Genomic DNA, 21,209 nt, shown 5'->3' with positions numbered 1-21,209 from the left:
TCCACTTTCTAATAATATCACTTACAGTTGACCGTGGAATATCCAGCAGGGCTGAAACTGCATCAGACTGTCTCGTTGCAAAAGTGACATCCATCACAGGACCAGCAGCTGTAGACTGGAGACTGCATGGCTAGGTGCTTTTTTATACACTTGTGGCATTGGCTCTGTTTGAAACACCTGAATTCAATAACTAAATGTGTGGCCAAATACTTTTGTCCACATAGTTTATGTTGGCATAAATAAAACCCTCATCGATAGACAAGTTATCGGCTACTATTACTAAACTTCTAAGTGTGTCTACTTGCGGGGGGTGCTAGCACCCTTAGTGCCACTTCATCCAACCACAGTGCCTCTGAAAAAGCGTGTGTGTTTGTGAGTGTGTGCTCTTCCAGTCTGTTTGTGACCTCACCAGCTGCTGCCCGCTTAATCGTGGTGCACCTGCGTTTTTTTAGCTGATACAATCCCTTTGTCCTATTGGTCCTTTTCAAATTCAGCACTCACAGATGCTCTTTCTCATTGGCTCGGGCCATAACGGTTCACTTTGAAAGCATTAAACGACGAGTGTGTGTTTGTGTGAGTGTGTGTTTCCCTCTCTCTCATGTAAGGAGACTTTGTAAAGAAGCCATGGAAGATGCAGCTGCTGCCACTGTGAGCCTGTGGCGGTTTGGAAAAGAGGAGGAGGGAGTTATCACCTGATTCTCACTTTTGATTGAATTTCTAACCAGATGTAACACCTGTTGGGTCAAATCATTGATTCATTAAAGCAGGGGAGAGTGAGACTTTTAAAAAATGAAACCCATCTGCATTCCCTTTTACTCTGGTTCCTCCTTGAAGCATTTTTAGATTAGAATAATTAAGCACCTGTTGGGCTAATCCATTGAAAATACATGGACAAGAGTGGCGGATGATTGGATGGAGAGTGGACGTGTGTCTGTTTTGGCCTCCGCACAGGCCCTGGCTCATGCTGTAAATGTTTTTTGATTAGGGAATTGCCACAAAGCACGTTAGCTAATGCTGTGCATGGGGAGGTGGATCGAGGTAGAGGCTGGCTTAGTGGCTTTGCTAGTCTGAGCAGACAGAACGTGCCAGGACTTTGAGCCAGTGCTGGAGAAGGAGGGGGGTCGGGCGGAGGATTTACTCCGTCTCACGCACACAATCTATCTCACAGGGCTTATCTTTATCCATAGCCTCCCGAGGGCTTCATCTGATGTCGGCAAAGGTGAAGTGAGAGCTGGAACCAGGAAGAGAAAATGAAAAGAGAAATCTTAGAGTGATTTGAGAGAAGGAGGAAGAGGAGACAGAAGGACATGAGGAGAGAAGCTGTTAGGGGAATTGTTCAGCTTGGATCAGCTATGAAGGCGGAGGGTTGAGATAGATATCCAGGGAGATTTAGATGGGAACGGATAAAGTAGAGCGTTAGGGAGACAACCAGGGGTCTTTGAGGGAGAAAGAGGCAGAGTATAGCTCAGTGACCGACCCGGGGATTAAGACACGCAAACTGACCAGTCCAGTGAGGTAAAGACGGACATATAAAGCAGCAAGGACAGAAAAAGAGTGGGGGATGGCAGGAGGGAGAGATGGAGTCAGAGGGGTCTTTGTGCTAGATGTTTGGGATGTTCCTTATTCCCTGGCATGGGTCCAAACTTCACTCTCTGATCAGGCTTGGCGGCTCTGAACCCCAGGCTTTTGGAAAGAGCAGCAGGCTCCCAGGGCGACACATGGCTGTAACAAAGAGCCGGGCAAAACGCCCGGTAAGTCACAAAAGCTCTGTCCCTTAGGTCATCTGCAGAATTCAGTATGCACCGCCCCTTCTCTGCCAATCAGAATGCCAGGACCTCAGTGTTAATAACCTCCATCATAAGGTTCTTAAATTAAAGCCGCCCTGTTTTATTTCTGGGCCTGTGCATGGAAGAGGACTGATAATTATTCATTACCAATCTCTACACAGGCCCATCCACAACCACCCTATCACTGATGTACAGCAGGGGTCATCAACTACATTTTTTATATGTCTATTCAGACACTGTTAGGGCCGGACTGTAAAATAGACCATAGCAATCAAGTAGTAGAGTATGTGTTTGTCATGCATCTTATTTGCTAATAATGGCTGACAGGTGGATTTCTGTAAGGCAATCTTTAAAGAAATGTTTCAATCTCAATTATTTGGGGGTTATTTTTATATCTGTAGGGATTAAAAAGTGAAGGAAAAAAAGATACCCTGAATGCAACAAAGTGCATTTTTACTCAGCACAATTTCTGAAATTTATTGATCTTCTGGGGACAGGATGGGAAGCTGTGGGGGGCCTGATGTGGCCCCCAGGCCTCAAGTGTGGGGGCTCTCAATGTTGACCCCATTGGGGGTCCTAATTTGCCTAAATTGAACCCATTTTTATCACATTTCCCCACCAATTTTGCCAATTTTAACACATTTTTGCAACTTAAAACCCGTTTTTTTTTCAGCTGTAAACCCTTTCCAGCACTTCTCAATGCCTGTTTTTGCCACATCTAATCCAAATCTTGCAACTCTCTGCCTACTGTTGGCTCTGATGACACATAATTGCCACAATTAACCCCTTTTACCACTTTTTTAAGCCACATTTCACAATTTGATATGCCCATTTTTGCCTGTTTCTGAATATTTCTGCCTTAGCTAACCCCTTTTTGCCAGTTTATATCAATTTTCATCCCATTTTACCAAGTTTTCACCTATTTTGACACTTTAATGCCATCTCAGCCACTTTTGAATCCCTCTTTACCACTTAATATGCCCATTTTTGCCAATTTAATCTTTTGCCACTAATTTTATCTTATTTTTGGCATTTCTTACCAATTTCTGCTCATTTTGGAATCTAATTTCACCACCTTTACAACTATTTTTCTGTGATTATTAACCCATTTTAGCTATTTTTAAGGTATTTTAATTCTGTTTTCAACAAATTGATTTACATTTTTAAGAGGGCTACTTAAAACAAAAATGAGCTAAAAAAAATTCTTTGGTAAGAGTGGTCATTATTCTGGTTAGATATAAAATACCCCAGCTTTACTCTACAATGGACCATGATTTTGCTGGCCCCCAGTTTGGCTGGGCCCCAGAAAGCTCTCCCATTTCCCCCCTAATGGGCGGCCTTGTCTGCACATGACAATTCTTGACTGTGCATGGCTGTGTTCAGCCACCTTCAGGTACAGTGGGGGTCCCCGGTCACTGGCACCTGTATTTTGGGGATCATGAGCTGAAAAAGTTGAGAACCCCTGCCTCAGTGGATGATCAGTGATGTACAGTATACAGACAATGACATTAAAAACTGATTATGTGTAATGTGAAAGCTCAAAATATTTATCCAATTAAAACCATTTTTCAGATTAAGCCTAAAAATTTTAAGACATGTCCAGCCTCAGTGCACTACTGTATGAATTTTGATTTCCACCTTTGAACACAGTGTACTAGAGTGTCCAGTGAAGGCGCAGCCATTATAAACTGAATCTTAATGCCAAAAAGTTCTTCTTGGCCTTTTGAGCTCTCCGAACAACAACCATCCTCTATTATTGTGGCGCTTGAGCCAAGACTTACAACATGACTAAATTTGCAATTTTTGATGTCTGACGGGTTTTTAAAAAAACAGAGCCTTTTCCAAACGAGCACAAAAAGGCAGAATTACTACAGCTTTTCTGCTTTTGTTGGAGGGCGTGCTTGAAGCATCAGGACTTGTAAGTGCTGCTATTAACTGGAAGGCTGATTCCTGCCAAGTTAAACAACAGTGCCAGTCAAGTGCGCGTTATAATCAAATCATCATTTCAGAGAAAGAAACCGGCTTCTCCCAGAAGTCCGTCTCGCTCCCTTTCTGAGCTGGAAAACACAACAAACGTCTCTTATAGACCTCTATCATTCTTGATGACTTCATGTTAGTGAAGCCAAAGGAGAGTGAGTGAAAAGAACAAAAACAGAAGAATTTCAGATAACTTTTATATCAAATATTCATGCCTGGAATCCACTTGTGTTTAAACAAGTCTGCTTCTCCCAACGCGTTCAGACTTTTATGATTAGGGTTTGATTCTAAAATTGTTTCATCTGATCGCCTGGAAAGTTTTATTTATAAGATATTCACTAAGCTTTTATCCTCATTCGTATCTTTGTAGCCATGGGCTAAAAAACATGCAACTGAGGTGGGAGGAGAAAAGCAAAACTGTTAACACTGTGCTCACAGACATTGTTTTATCCTCTCTTAACATCACTTCATCAAAGAGCTAACATAAGACCGACTTGATTTTATAAAGAGATGGGACAGACTCGATCCAGTATCGCTAACTGGTCTGATATTGATGTAATTTTGTCACCAGATATTAGATCGACTCCTCCAATTCATGTCAACAAACCAAATTTGGGAGTTTTTGCAGAAGCGTGGAGCTGTTTTACTCTTGTCAAACAGAAAAGCAAGACGGCAACTTGCATTTGTGTAAAGCCAATGTGCCAAGTAATGCTTTAATCAAGGTTCTGAAAAAGTTTCTTGTGACAAGAGAACCAGGCGTTTCAGTAGGCTAACAGCCAAGAAGCGCCAAGTAGCAGACACTCATTTCAGAGGAACACTAAACTTCCAGCAGACCACGCAAAGGCCAAAGCCATTACAGAGAAGTTGCTCAATTGCATCGAACCTGATGACCGGCTGCTATCTGTCATCGAAAATATCTGATTTTTTTGGTCCTATGGAGCATGTGGAGCTGAGGTGCTGTTTGCCAAACAGGAATATATATCAGATTTAATATATATCAGTGTTGGATTTTTGCATGTTTAGACATGCAAAAATCCAATACTGGAGTCATGATGTCATGTGGGGAGTGACAACTCTTTTCCGAAAGGTGGAGAAACAGAGAAGGAAAGTGATTTTTCTGGTATTTAAGGGGATTGTGGACAAGCCGGGGACACATACTTTTGTTAGAAAAGCCTGAAAAAGTGATTTTATGACATTTAAAATATGTTGAAGCAAATTAGCTTTACAACTGGTACACTAATGGCAAAAGTATTGGTCCACACCAGTTAATTATTGAATTCAGGTGTTTAGATCAGACTTGTTCCCCCAGGGGTATAAAATCAAGCACCTAGCCATGCAGCCTTCATTTGCAAACGTTTGTGATACAAAATGTGTTCTTCTGAAGAGCTCAGGAACTTCAAGTGTGGTGCTGTGATGGATGCCACCTTTGCTATAAAATGGTTCATGAAATTTCATCCCTGCTGGATATTCCACGGTTTAGTGTAAGAGATATTATTAAAAAGTGGAAGCGTTTAGGAACAGCAACTCAGCCATTAAGCAGTAGACTACATAAAACACAGAGTAAGGTCAACAGCTGCTTGTTGGAGGAGGGATAATGGTATGGGGCTGTTTTTCAGGGTTTGGGCTAGACCCCTTATCTCCAGTTAAGGCTAATCTAAATGCTTCAGCATACTAAGACATCTTGGACAATGCTATGCTTCTGACTTTGTGGCAACAGTCTTGGAAAGGCTCTTTTCTATTCCAACATGACTGTGCCCCAGTGCACAAAGCAAGAAAGACATGGTTTGATGAGTTTGGTGTGGAAGAACACGGAGCACTGGTCTCAACCTCATTGAGCACCTTTGGGATGAACTGGAACAGAGATAGTGAGCCAGGCCTTCTTGTCCAACATCATTGCCTGACCTCATATATGTGGAAAGCCTTCCAAGAGGAGTGAGAGTGTTTTAGCTGCAAAGGGGGGAGGGGGGAACTGAATACAATGTCATTACAGTCCCTGTTGTAATGGGCAGGTGGTGGACTTTTTGTTTTTGCAGACTTTTGTCCATAGTGTGAACAAAGAACATCCGTGCATTCAAGACACTGGCATTAAATTAACAGTTGTGATTTTATCTTAAAAATCACAGTTCTTCCTACAGTTAGTCTGGACTGAAGGAGTCCCACCTTTCAAAGTGGTCTCAGTGTAGTTGTTTGGTCTGCAGCACTCACACCAAACAACAAACTGCATTAACCTGGCAAATAAACTTGAATTTGTTTTAATAAAATGATTAGGTAAGGTTCAGAAATGCTTTTGGTGTGCAGTCCAAAGAACCAGAGGTAATTTTGGCAGCTATTTGTAATTTTAGTCTTGGTTTTCGTCTTTAGCTTTTCAGTTTTAGTCACATTTTAGTCATTTCTACCATTCTAAGTTTTAGTCGGTTTAAGTCGATGAAAACTCAAAAACATTTTAATTTTTGTCTTAGTCCTTAAAAAGTCCTCACATTTCAGTCTTTTCTTTTAGTCCAAACATTTATTCTGTTGGCTAAATCTGGTACCAAATCATGGTAGTGTGTTCTCTGCATCCTACCAAACCTGGGGTCCCTGCTTTCTACAGCTGAGAGGTAGAATAGCTACAGCTGCATTGTTTTTTGACAGATTTACCAACAGTGAAGAAATAAAATGGATTTTGAATGTCTGACAAAAACTAAATTACATTTTAGTCTAGTTTTAGTTGTCTTGACAAAAAACTAAACTTAGTTTTTGTCAGTTTTAGTCATCACAGATCTGTTTTTGTTAGTCTTAGTGTAGTGTTTGTCATGGAAAAAAAAAGGCTGTCAACAAACATTTTTAGTCATAGTTTTGGTTGATGAAATTAACACTGCAAAGAACAGTGATGAATAGTGGAAATTCCTTTTTAAAACCTGTCCTGACTAAAAGCTGTTATACTTGGAGGAACATTTGCCAGTTTCAGCTGGTGTTGGTTTCAGCAACCTTAGGTCTAAATAACACCAGATCGAGTTTTCTTCATTTGACACATCAGAAAAGTCTGCTTTATCACTATTTCCATCTCCTGCAGAATCAGGGAAGGGAAGCCTCTGGTACATGTAGGTGTAGCAGCTGTTCTATAACTGCACTGGCTGGACACATGACAGATGTCATTCTGTGATGCTTCCTCCACTTTAGCCTCACCATCAGTGACATGTTGGGAAAGGTCCAAACGGGACGACCCCGTTACGTTAGCTGACGTGCTGTCACAGATAAGATAGCTCTTCTGACATGCCTTGTGAAAGACGTAAACAAAAGAGTCGTTTCTGCTGCGCCTTCATCCATCAAGCCTTCAAACATTGTTTTACTCTCAGTGAAGCACTTCAGCTTCCAGGATTAGTTTTCTTTTCACCTAGCCCACATCTGTCATCTTTACACAAAAGCACATTTCTACAATCAATGCTGCTTCACGCTCTAGAATAAACAATGCGGTTCTTACATAAAGGAGGATTTCGAGGTTTCAGTGCACAGATTTGGATGTCAGATAACGTTCAGAAGAAACCTGCATCATATTTATGCTCCATTTGACAAAACTGTTTCTACAGCTGCTCTGTCAGTCATCTAGATTGACAGGAAACATTGTTGCTCCCTGATGGCTCAATGGGACCTCATTCTCCAGCCAAGAGCTACTGTGCAATTTGATCCATCACCTGAGAACAATCCCTCATAACAAACGTCAGATGCTCTTTGGTTTCCCTCCTCCATAGAGGGTAAATGCTGTTTTCCTGATGGAACACAGAGATAGCTTCTCTTTCAGGACACTGTGTTTTGTATGAGCTACATTAACTGCTCTACTTCTTTCTGGTGACAGCTCGATCGGCGGACTCCTTCTCTCTGAGTCAGCCTGGTTTGAGAGGTGTTAGCAGCCTGAGGCTTTGCAATCAGACTTCATTCCCTTGTCCTTCAGGGAAGTCCCACTGAGGGCCCCTCTTGATTAAAGCTCCACTGTGACTGACTCACACAATCTGAGTGCTGCTGCCTTCACAACAGCTGGAATTACTCTGTTTGCTCAGCCTCCTTCACGATGTCAAGTAAAGTTCTGCTCTGTGTGTGTGTACGTGTCCATATATGTGTGTATACCATGAGAGTGACAGCTAACCTTCAGACTGGGACATTGGGTTTATATTAAACAACCCTTTCTAGTTTGTTGGATTTCAAGCCTATAGGGACAGCTTCAGTCCAGCCCAAAGATTATTCTGCCAAGTCTCTGCTATATTATATTTGCCCAGTTCAAGCTCAGGAGCAGACACATAAGGTGCTGCCTGAGGTGTCTAAGCAGAGACAACACCACATCTGACACCTTCTCTCTGCAGAAGAAGCATGACTAGAATTACAGCGATATAGCCGTCTCTCTCTGCATACCATCCAAGCTGCAATGTGGATCCATCAGGTTTCCCCATCAATATTTTTTACAGTTAAATGTTAAAGAAAAAAACAAACAAACAACAATAATTAATAGGCTCACAATAAACCAGGAGGGTCTGCAACACAGCATTGAAAAGGAATGATATTAACCCTAAGAATATTTCTTTTCTTTACAGAGGGTATGTATGTGACGTCATGGTCAGCGCAAGTCTCTGCAGTTTCAGAAAGTTTGTACTAGAGACAGAAATTCGTAGGCAGGTGGTGGTAAGTGGCATTATTTCAGCTGATAAATCTCCTTCCTCTTACCCTACAGTAAACATTAAGACCTTCAGTTCCAGCAAATCAACCATACAGTGAAACAGTATCTCTGGTAACAGGCACTTATGATGGACTATGGTTTTAGCTGTACATATAGTCATGCAATGTCTGATTAGCACGTCTGGTTTTATGGCAAAGACTAAAAAAAAAACTGCCAAGTTCATTGATTTTTAACACATTTCTCTCTGATTAAATTGAGTAACCTTTGTAAATTAACTAACTTAAGTTCTGTTATTTCCGTGAAAGCAGCATGAAGGGAACGTATATGAAGTTAAGACAACCATATTTTACTGCTAGATTTGTTAAAGCTCGTCAAAAAAGTGTGTGCGGAAACTTCGTAAATAAGTCATAAGAAACAGCTTTAATGCTCCCCTTATTGTGTTGATAGCTGACCACTGCACATACTGTACTGTATGGACTGCCATGCAGAGATGCTGAACCATTATGCAGTTATTTGGGGACAATCACCCCTTTCCATGCAAACTGGTCTCTTTGAATTAAGCATCAAGGTCGGTAATGGTACAGTGTTAAAAGAGTAAAAATAAGCCTACTGTCTGTTAGAGCTGATGGAAGTATACTGCAGTTTTTATGATACACAAACTTTCAAGAGATCAGGAAACAATTCCACCTCTGTATGACTGTGAAATAAACGACAAGTAAATGAGGTCAGAAATTATAACTTTGATGTTTCTATTACTGAGCCATAACCAGAAGTTAAATCAGTCTGTCACTCCTTTTTCTATCCATGTGTGGCACCGTTACTCAAGACAAGGACGTGTTTGTTTTCTCTGGGTTTTCTTCATTCATTGATAAAATACAATCAAGGTGGTGCTTAAGTGAACATAAATTTTCCCTTTATTAACGCACTGTAAGTTATTCTGAGTATTCAACATGGATTGTCAGAGTCTGTGTGGGATGTTGGTGGGACTGAACAAACTTGTTGTGGGTGCAGGTGGGAGTGGAAACGCATTCACTGTGGGAGTGGGCAGTAATGGTCTGAAATCCAGTGAGAGCGGGAGGGGGCGGGGTTAAGAAAAGAGTCCAGCACAGGGCTCTAGAATATGTTATTATAAAAGCTGATAGCTCTAGCATGTGAATTTGTCACATAAAAAATAAAATAAAGGTTTTACCCATGTTTAAATTGAACTGGATTAAGTAAGACAGCCGGTATATGTTGATCTATCTTTGAAATAAACCTACTTGATTTAACAACCCAAGAGCAATCTCCAACAAATAAGGTGAAGTTATCATAAATGGGCTAATCTCTGAGATAAGGAGAAACAACTGATCTAAAGCTTCGTATAAACAAAACTTGTGTCATCCATCACTGATGAACTGAAGATGATGTATGCCATCAAGCTCTGCTTTGTATACTCAGAATGAGGTCCATAATGTCAGAAATTTTGATTTATGAACACTAATTAATGTTAATGGTCGAGGAAATGATAAGAATCTCTGCCGAGTCCAAATATCCTTAATTTAAGCAGATATTAGTCTTCATCCACCTGTTTTCTTCTGTTTCCCACAGACAGCTGTGTTGTCGGCTGTTTTGCCACTCATTCCAGCTAAGCCAATACCTCACATGCCGAAATTGACGTCAGCACACACGCTCTAAAGTTACTGGACAGATGGAAATGCACGCTTAAACTTTAGGATAAAATCAGAGTAAACTTCTGGTTAGTTTAAAAGGTAAAGGGTTAAGGTAAGATTGAGAATACTAAAGTTAAAAGTCAAAAACAGACCTGCAAAACCTGGTTACAGAGTGTTTAATAAAGCTGTGTATGGAAAAAAGGGGAAAAAAATTACAATTGTCCACGATGAAAACCCTTTGATGCAGCTAAAATATCCGAGGCTAAAGTAACATAGCTACGTAGCTAATAGAAGTCTTATGCTGAAGTGAATGAAGCTACTTTAGCTTTTGTTACCCTGTTAACATAGCTACATTAGCATAGCTACATTAACATAACTACGTAAGCATAGCTACGTTAGCATAACTATGTTAGCATAGTTAATTTATCATAGCTACATTAGAATTGATATGTCAGCATAGCTATGTTAGCATAGCTACATAAGCATAGCTACATTAGCATAGCTATTTTAGCATTGCTATGTTAGCATAGCTACATTACCATAGCTATGTTAGCATAGTTAAATTAGCATAGCTACATTAGCATAGCTATGTTAGCATAGCTACATTAGCATAGCTATGTTAGCATAGTTACATTAGTATTGCTACATTAGCATGGTACACAAGGAAGTGTAAAAAAATGGGCTCACTGCAGGGAGTGAGTGCGCTTTAAATTTCAATCAGTTGAGTCTTGTGTCCTAATGGATGTTTGCACCAAATCTCATGATACTTCCTGATAAGATGATATATTGACAAGTGTGGAAGTGAAATGATGTAGGGAGAGAAAATTGGAGCAGGCTTATTAATTAATCACAGACTGTTTTTTCTCTTTCAGACTGATAAAAGATTAATAGCTTTTCTGGCATGGGGTTTTATCTTATTAGAAAAATTAGGTGCACAGCTGTATGATCAATGATGTATGACGTTCTAATTTTATCAGTGTTTTTATTTCTGGATTATTATCAAAACTAATGAGTTCCTTTGACAGCTCTATCTTATTAAAATGTCATCTCTTCATCATTGTTTTTACTAAGATATTTATGTGAAGTAGTGCATGAAACAGTAGTTAAGGCCAAAATCTCTCTTAACTCTTGACCTCTTACCAGTCAAAGAGGACGTTTGTGCCACACCTGAAGATTTTCCCTACAGGTGTCCCTGAGATGTCCCCTTTGTAAGAAAATGCTGCAGGAAAGGACAACCTGCAGCTTTAAAGCCTGAAGCTATAATGATACGGATGGGTTCAGATGCTCCTACATGCATTTATTTATTGTGTCTCTGATGTTGACGTTTCATCATTTTTAGTTTCAGCCTCATTAACAGGATGCAGGGTGGGCAGGGGAAATCTTACCTTGCTGCCATCATGTTTGTGGAAGTGTGAAACCACTAAATCAACCCTCCATCCCCTCTTGTTCCTGTCATGTATGATGAATCCCCCCAGTGATTCTTGCAAGGCTGGATTATTGCATGATACACTACGGCTCCTGTTTCAATCTTTCTACATCAAAGGCATCCCAAATGTCTCCCCAGGGGTCATCACTCTTCATGCTCTCACTCCTGCTTTGACCTCTGCAGAGCCTCCTGATGATGAAAAGATGATACATAGGTAAGAAGAAAGTCTTTTCTGAGGAAGTGTTATGAGATCTTTAAGATTAGTACAGCCACAATGAAAATTTTCATGTCAGCAATAGATCTCATTACTAAAGAGTCCATTGCTCAATATTTATTAAATCCAGCTGATGAAAACTGTAATTATCAATACTTGTATACCAAAACTTGGTTAAAGCTCAGCACAATCTGATTGCAAATACACAGTTTTAATTCACTCCTCCTGCCCTCATCAGTCTCATTTTCAGCAGTAACAGGCAGCTACTTTCAGGAAATGTACACACAAATCCATCCAGCACCAATCAATAGACAGACAAAGTTAAAGACATGACAACCAATTACTACTTCACATAGGGCCAGGTAAGTCTGGATGTTTTTTTTTCCCCTTAATAAATGAAATCAGCATAAAAAAATGTATTTTTGTATTTACTTGCATTATCTTTTGTTTAATATAAAAGCTATTTCACCTTAACATGCCTGACTCCACTTGCACGTGGATCACAGACTTCCTGTCTGGCAGGAAGTAGCAAGTGAAGGTAGTTAAACATGAACCATCAGAACCAGCATCCCCAAAGGCTTTGTTCATTCTCCTCTGCTCCTCTCCCAACAGCTGCACCTTCAGTCACCAGTCTGTCAAGCTCCTGAAGTCTGCGGACAACACGGACCTCATCGTACTCATACACGGCTTTTGGGAAAGGGCAGAGCCTTTGAAAAAGAAAGGTGACTGGATGAACGTTCTGTCTGTCACATCTTTACGGGCAAATCTAAGCAACATAACACATGACGTAGCCGCTTCTGAGGTGTGCCCCTCCCGAAGGAGTAAACTCCACTAACCCTAACCCTGCAAAACGCAAACCATGGAGACTGTAGACGTGTCAGTACGCGACTTTTGTCGTTTTTGAAAAGAAAACAACTCAAGGCTGTTCTTTCTTCTTCTTTTAATGAAAAATGTCGTCAAGTTCTGATAAAACTTGCCCTTTAGCAGCATCCATGCTAATCTCTTCCGCCATAATTGCACCGGCCTCTTATTGCTGCTTGCTTACATCACAAATCCACCGCGCCCATAAGTACTACCCCTTGACGCTAATTGGTCCTGTCACTTTCTAACTGGGCCCAAACAGTTCAGACGGGAGCTTTGCAAGACGGATTTTCCAGGAAGAAACATGGAAATGGGTGTATCCATCTGCTTTGCAAGGTTAGGTGGAAACTGGAACATCTGGTGACCTAGTGCAGTCAAAACAACTTGGAGCTTAACACTCTAAAGAAGGTGGAGATGATTGTGGATTTCAGGATGGACGCTGCTGCCCACGCCCCTGTTCCTTTAACCTGACTCCCCAGTTTCCACGGCCTCTTTGGGACTCTCATCAGCCATGACCTCATGGGAGCTCAACATCAGCTTCCTCATCAGGATAGCCCAACAGAGGATATACTTCCTGCGCCAGCTAAAGAAATGTAACCTGCCTAAAACAGTAATGGTGCTCTTCTACACCGCCATCATCGAGTCCATCCTCACGTCAGTGATTACCGTCTGGTATGCTGCAGCCACGGTGAGGGACAGGCAGCTGTGTACCATACCTTCATGACCTGTACACCCTCAGGACGGTGAGGCGTGCAAGTAAAATTGCAGTTGACCCCCCTCACCCTGGACATGGACCTTTTGAGGCCCTCTTCTCTGGCAGGAGGGGAGGGCTGGGGTCCATCAGGACTAAAACCTCCCGCCACAAGATGCCGGCCTTATGAACAGAACTCTGGCCCTCCCCCTACAAACTCTCACTGAACCCCAGATCCAGTAGACAAAAAACAATGTATATCTATACAGATTTTATTCAGCATTGTGATGTTTATATTCTATTTTTATTTTGCTACTATATTTTTCTATAATAATCTATTTAAGTCAAGCCCCTTAATATTTTTATTCAGGGGTCAGCATCTTTACATGGGGTCCTGAAATCCCCACCTGTGCATTGCACTTAGCTTGTTGATTGGGCCTTTTTAAAATGATGAAATTAATATAATATGGGTTGAAAGAGCAGGAACTGGTTAGCAGAATGACTAAAAATGTGCTCCCATTATAAAACTGCCTATTTCATGAGGCATTAGTCATTATAAAGCAAGGTGTCCAGCTAAGTGTCAATGAAACAACCTACTCCAAAGAAACTGACAGGAGGATTAGCACATTCACAGGATCCATTTACTGAACTGGGCTACATGTAATAGGAAGCATAACGTAACGGCTGGAAAAAGACACATAAAGGACAGTAGGATATCTAAATGAACAGACATTTGTGAGCATCTTTGTGAGTGACGTTTTTATGTTCAGCTCTGCCCCCTCTGAACAGGAGCAACACTACAGACACTACAAGAGGCCCCCTGCTAATTTATATTATAAAAGTGCTGCCTACACAAGCCGTGTCTTTGAGCAAGAAAGTTAATCCACCATAGAATTTTAATTCAATCTTTGTGTAGTAAGGATTATAGTATTTCCAAAGGAGGCACATGTATAATCTTATTCAGTACAGAAAAACGCTGAAATGAGAGAATATAAATGTTATTGATCCTGGAGGGGAAATGTGGTCGTCACGCCGGCAGAGAAGGGAAAGGAAGAAAAGGCTGAGGGAGAAATGGAGATTCTGAGTGAAATGTGATAAAGGATCTGAATTAAAGTGAGAAATGGCTTCTAGATAAATGCCTGCAATAATACAAACCTTTCTTTTTTACAACCAAAGCTAAATTTGTTTTAAACAGGCAGTTTAGGTTTTACCATCATCAGCTATAAAAAGAAATAAAAGATGATGCTTCATAATGTGGCCCTCTTCTAATAATATTTGATGCCTCACTGTGGAGTCAAAGGGGAGCCGTAAAGAAAAAAAAATTATAGGTAAAGAAATTCACGTTTGTTAACAGTAATAATTATGTCAAGCATTTTATGCATAAAGACATAAAAAGATTAATTGTTATCAGTGCATCTCACATATGCTTTCAGCCATTTTAATAAAAACACAGGACTCAATTTTATTCTTGCAGATAAAATACATTGATTATTAAGTTAATAAAGCCTAGGCAGATGTGAAAAGGGACATACTGTACTCCTTCCTTACCCTGTCTTCCAGAGCGTGCCAACCAAGCAGCAGCCTTCCTGCAGATGTTTACCAGAAGTGCAAAAGTGCATGTCCACTAAAGGCTGGCTGCAGAAGCACCAGAATTCATGTACACATCTCATGATGAGGGCTGTACGGTGGTGCAGGGGTTAGCGCTGTTGCCTCACAGCAAGAAGGTCCCAGGTTCGCATGTTCTCCCTGTGCATGTATGGGTTCTCTCGGGGTACTCTGGCCTCCTCCCACCACCAAAAAATGCTTGTCAGGTTAACTGGTGACTCTAAATTGGCTGTAGGTGTGAATGTAAGCATGCCTGGTTGTCTGTCTCTATATGTCAGCCCTGCGATAGACTGACAACCAGTTCAGGGTGTACCCCGCCTCTCGCCCAGTGATAGCTGGGAGAGGCACTATTAGGCAAAAGGAGGATTGACACAACCCCGGTACTTCTCTGGATGTCCTTGCAAATTTCCAGGGGCATGATGTTGAAAAAATAACTGTGTCAACACCCTTGCACCTTCAGGGGTGGATGTAGCAAGTAAGCATAGCCTTGGGTACTGTCCAAGCAGGTAGCAGGGTTGGCATGAGGCAATGTCCAAAAGGGTCCAAAACCACTGACAGTCTTACCACGGATGAAAAGGCCCAGACAGTTTAGGTTGGGAAATGTGGGAGGGGGTACCAGGTAAGAGGCAGGTATTATCATAATAAGTATCATTGTGATGTCTAGACAACAAATCTTAAATGTCCCTTCAGATTTTTTCAGACACAGGCATAAGATGGGGTTTGCTGATTTTACATATTGTAGGTCAGTTAATACTTCAGATAATCAAATATATGTGCACAAACACTAAAAGATGTTTTTTTACAACACGTCCCCTTTAAATGTGATCTTGTCCCTTTAAAATAAAGCAAAACAAAAAAAGTCCAAGGAAAACCCAAAATATTTAAAAAGAAAATGGTGTATTTTAGGGTTCTAAAAACACAGAGAAAAAAATAAATTGTAATGTTATAAGCAAAAAAGCCCCAAAACAAATGTATACAGTTACAATGAACAAATAATAAACAAATAAAATTCTGTCAGCTGTACATGTTTAACTTTGACCATTTTCTCCAAATATTTTATTTAATTCCTTTTATGTTTTGATGTTTTTCAATTCCTTTACATTTTTATTTCATCTTTATTGCACTCCCATGACTCTGTACCTATCAATCTGTGGGCTTAATTGAGAATTCAAGGCTTGAGAAAAGACGACGGCTCCTTAAATGCCAGATAAAATAAGGAGTGAAAGCGGAGAAAAAGCCTCAGATGTGAAAGCCTCAGGGCTTATCTGTGGATAGGGAAAGGTTCGTGAAGCGTAGCACACAGAAACGTGATGCACAGGCCTGACACAATCGGCCATTCAGCATCACAAAGGGTCGTGTCTAGTCTAGATGATGTAGCTCTAGCTCGACCTTCGGTGGCGTTCCGGCCCTCTGAACAGGCCTCTGTTTGTGGGGGCAGATGTCAGTCAGTGGGCCCCCTGAGGAACAGGAGCTCTGCTCTGCTGGCAGCCCTGCATATGGCCTGACTGTAAAAAGACAGTGGAAGTGACTTAAGTAGGGCTAAGAGGAAGTTTTGATTGAAGTGGTGCTTTAAGCTGTGTTTGAAGGAGGTCAGGGTTACAGAGACTTCAATCAGAGCCGACCTCAGGGTGGTAAACTCAGCTGGTCGGCCTTTGCTGTCTGATATTTGAACCACTTTCTGTGCCCTTTTATCTTATAAGCTTTTTTCTCCTCCAAACCATAATTTATTCACATTTAATTAGATAAAAATAGCTACTGGACTTATGAACCTACATTGTGAGCCATAGGTGCAAATGGTCTTTAAGGGAAAGACAAATAGAGAGTTAAGACAAGCATGATTTCCTTCATGCTCAAGACACTGAACACCCACCCCCCACTGGCCTGGAGATACCCGTGTCAATCAACACAGAGCACAATTACAATCAAATGTGCTATCTATGGGACATGTGACCCCTGGTCTATTTTTACAAGCACAGAGGGGATGACAGCACTGACTCTCCAGGGAATAGAAATATGTGTATACATTCTCTCACATCAAAGCCTCGGCCATACTATCCTGTGCTATGCCTCTGTGTTATGTATCTTCAGCTAGCTAACATACCTTGATAATACACAGCAGCGTGGCTTTTGTGTAAACATAAGGGGCCAAATATTGGTGGGATATAGATAGCCTTTGTTCATTGTTATTCCATTGCCTCATGGAGGGCTTTACTGGACACAAAGACAGGAAGACGGGAAGGTTACCTTCTAGAAAAAGACATGTTTACTGTAAACACAAGAACGCAAGAACACCTGTGTTTTTGTCTGCAGAAAGGTAGAAAGTAAAAACAAAACAATCTGAGGTCATCGTAGACCAACAAAACACCTTTGACTTATGGCATGTTAACACTTCACATCAAAGACTGTGCACAATGAAATAAAACCTAAACTCAAAAACGGAGGGAAAACATGTAAGTGTTTATACTGGGAGGACACCACTTAAAATAACAGTGGTACTCAACTTTTCCAACAAAAAAACAAAAAGAGAGAGAGAGAAGAGGGAGGGTGAATGCTTCATGGGGTCAAAAAGGGGTTGTAGCAAAATGGTCCTCTATCAAGCTTTGAGTAAAGCAGAACAACAACCCCCTAAAATCTTATTTTCCACTCAGTTTAGCAACTTGGCCTCTGATATTAAATCCGTCAGAAAAAAATGGGACATCCTACTGAGTGACACCATACTCGCTTCTGTGTTCACTGAACCTCCAGCTGTTTTTTTCATAGAGCCCATCCTTAAAGACAACTTGGTAAAAGCCACCGATCTGCCCCTTAACCCACCTCCTGGTTAATCCAAAAGCTTACAACCACTGCAGTAATATAACAGGAGACAGCATATTGGTGGTTGTTTTTAATCAAAAAACTCAGATGTGTTTTTTTTTTTGTTGTTTTTAAATTTTGGCAGCACAAAACGTTAAATGCAAGACAGACCGGCTGAACATAAATATGCCATATGGACATGAAAACTCAAACTACCCATGACACAGCATTACAAAATGACTAGCCACACCAACCTGGATATTTTAAAAAGTAATGGTCATTGAAGTAGTCTCCCAAAACCTCAGAGACAGTGATTAACTCCTACAATGAGATGGGGCTACCTACCTCCCTCCCTGGCCTCAAGAAGGAGACTGATTTCTACCCTTTTTGCACATGGGATGATTGGTTTGCTGAGCAAGACAGGGAGACAGTATCTGAGCATGAAGATGAAAGTCAGGTCCTTCTGTTCCTTGGTCCTCCTGGTCTTATAATACTCTTGTAAGGATATAAGCTGATGGCCAGATGCACTGACTGGACTCCTTTGTGACTACTTGCTCAGGAGAGCTGGGATGGGAAGGGTCAGCCTGCTACAGGAATGGCAGTAGCACTTTAACGGGGACCTCACACACTTTCCCGGGCCTTATCCAGCTCACTGCATATTGGGTGCATCTTGGAGGGGCCAAGTGAGAGGATATCTGGTGAGATAAGGCATAGGCAAGGCACACACCTGGAGGATGGCCATCAGGAGGCCAGAGCAGTACAGAACCAAGGTTGATGTGGTAACGCGCTGAACCAGCAACTCCCTGACCTGACCCGACCTTTTCTCTAAGTCTATTTTGACATCCAGAATTTTAAGTGTTGCATCATTTTCTTAAATCTATCATCAACAGAAAGTCATCTCATATGTCTCTTATTATCATGATGTTATCATTGCTTTTTGAACTGTTTTTTTTTTATGTGGTGAGACCCAGCTGTTTTCAACTGTTTGACTATGATGTAAGACCTTACTGTCTGTTGAACGGTTATAGCACTCGACCAAAGTGACTTTTTTTTCAAATAGTTCCATCAGTCATAGGTTTATCATCATTTTAACTTCTCATTAGATGTGTTTCAGTGCTTTGTGTTGGCTACTCACTAGCTTTTTAAACATGCATTAGTATGAACAATTTATTGTACTATTAAAATGTGTTTTTTGGTGTTTGACATCTACTGTTGTAATCTATGTTTAAAAAAATCTGTTTTTCTTTGTTGTTATGACCTTTGACATGTGACTTATCACATGACACATGTTATTTAGCTATTATCTGTCATGGAGACATTCCTGTTTAATAAAGGATTTTTAAACAAATAAGAGTGCCTCAGATCTTCAGTTTTGACTGATATTTTCCCCATGAACTTTATTTGCTAATTATTGGGAAATTTTTTCTGGTTTGTTGAAAAAAATCCTTTTCCAAGAGCCGGTTTTCACACTAAATGACGAAAGTATACAAAAGTGTTTTGCCACACCTGCTAGTTATTGAATTCAGGTGTTTTAGCTGTGATGATGACCAACACAGAAACCACGCAATAGACTCTGTCCACTGACAACTAGAGACTCCACATTTGACACTAAGAATGTGGTGTGATTAAACAGGACTTTAAACAAGCTAAATGTGGCTAGCTATTAGCTATATCAACTGTGGTAGCAATTTCATTCTCTCTTTGTCAGGTTGATTGTTGTGTGTTTAATAGGACCCATCGTGTAAACACTAATGTTGGTCCTCCATTTCTAGAGTTTGTCTAACTTTACGCTTCATATTTACAATCATTGCCATGGCTGTGTTTGTTGTGCTTCCTCCTTTGGTCAACTTGCTTCCTGATTGGCTATTGTTCCAACCTGGCTATCTATGGTGTTCCTCTCTCAGTATTTATGCTATGATCATAAATATTGAACATGTTGGATATTTACGATATCAAAATGGATTGTCTTCTGAACAGATCAGAGAGGGAAAAATCACTGTTCACACGCCACAAACCTCAGAAAATTCTGGCAAGAAAAACTGAAGAACCATCAGATAATCTGGTCTTTATTACCTTTGGTTGCAAGTAGGGGTGGGCAAAAGTATCGATTAATCGATGCATCGCAAGATTTCCCCCCCCAATTCAATATCGATTCAGCAAATCCTCTGAATCGATTCACCTCCTGGCCAGTGGGGGTCGCTGTGCGTTGTATGGATGGAAGCCTCACTCAACCAAACAACAACCAACCATAACCATGTTATGTGAGGTTTATCGCAATTTCCAAGAGGACAGAAACATTATTTAAGTTTACATGCACTTTACTTTTTCAGTGTTTATACAGAACTGTCATGTTTTTTACTTCTGTACTCCATATACACAAATAAGTTATTATTGTGCAAATTTTTATTTTCAGATGTTTTATTGCTCAAAAATGTGAGGTGACTTACCAAATATGTTCACATGGGCATGAAAATAATTATTTAAAAATTGTCAACAGGTTATTTGTGTATTTCTACTTCTTACTGAATCGACATTGAAGCATTTAAATCAATATCGAATCGAATCGAATCGATATCGAATCGCAACCTAAAGAACTGAAATCGAATTGAATCGTGAGGTTCAATACCCAGCCCTAGTTGCAAGGGGTTGAAAAAAGCATTAAATCATCATAAACTACAAGAGCAGCACAGCACTGACAGCTGCAGAAGAATATTGAAACAAAGGCATAAGAAGCTTATGTCTCTCTCTTTCTTGCTCCTGCTCCCTCTCTCTCTCTCGTGCTGATTAAAAGCGTTGGTATTTATACTTGTATCATATGTGGGTTGTAAATAATGGAATCTTTTTTTCGCTGACAGTGTTTCCCTTTTTTCTGGATTATTTTAAACTATGAGTTAAAAGATCAACTAGTCACTAAAGAGTTGCATGGGTTGAGTGTTGCAGGTCAGTAACATATTTGCAGGTCTTTGGACAGAGTATATTTGAGCCCTACTGTACCCATACTTACCATGTACAATGTGAGCATTATGTTTTCCAATATATTACAGCTATTAAAGGCAGAGTGTGATAAGGGGCCCTCCAACAAAACAAGGCCTTTAAGGATAATACTGATTTATTTCTATTCAGCATATTTTCCATGAATATGGCAATCATGGCTCAGTAGGTGCTGCTCACTCTGTGCTTGCCACAGGCCAGCTTCACACTATGCCTGGTTAGTTATTTTGTGTTTTCTGCTGTCTTACCTAGCAGCTGTACCCCGCGGGTCAGACCGTAAACATCAATGAGTGCCCAGAGGGGCTCAGCTGTGCGGACTCCACTGAAGAACAGCATGGGACTGGATTCATTAATGCGGTAGAAGACTCTGCCCTTCTTGTCAACCCAAAAGGCGATGATGTTGCCCTCGTTGGCAAACTCCTCAGGCAGCGCTTTGGCCCAGAAGCCGCTCTGTGATACCAGGTCGGGGCAGGCGTATTTAGGAAGGTTGTCAGGGTTTATCCTTGAGGGGTCTTTAGAGGTGAAGCCCAGTCGTAGAGCCCCACTCCAACAGCACTGCTTTTTAGTGAT

General features: G+C 40.8%; 1 protein-coding gene across 2 annotated transcripts in view; it reads right to left on the bottom strand.

Moving 5' to 3' along the window:
- The window catches only part of neurl1aa (neuralized E3 ubiquitin protein ligase 1Aa), an 85,560-nt gene that overhangs the window by 41,110 nt on the left and 23,241 nt on the right, over positions 1-21,209 (bottom strand). For both annotated transcript variants that reach the window (XM_041785996.1, XM_041785995.1), the window contains one exon: positions 20,888-21,209. In XM_041785996.1, the coding sequence (XP_041641930.1) occupies positions 20,888-21,209 (322 nt within the window). The remainder of the gene's footprint in view (positions 1-20,887) is intronic.

The sequence above is a fragment of the Cheilinus undulatus genome, linkage group 4 (assembly GCF_018320785.1).
Source record: "Cheilinus undulatus linkage group 4, ASM1832078v1, whole genome shotgun sequence".
In the NCBI taxonomy this organism is placed as follows: Eukaryota; Metazoa; Chordata; class Actinopteri; order Labriformes; family Labridae; genus Cheilinus; species Cheilinus undulatus.
The sequence above is the reverse complement of the archived record's forward strand: the minus strand, read 5'-3'. Positions and strand labels throughout refer to the sequence as shown.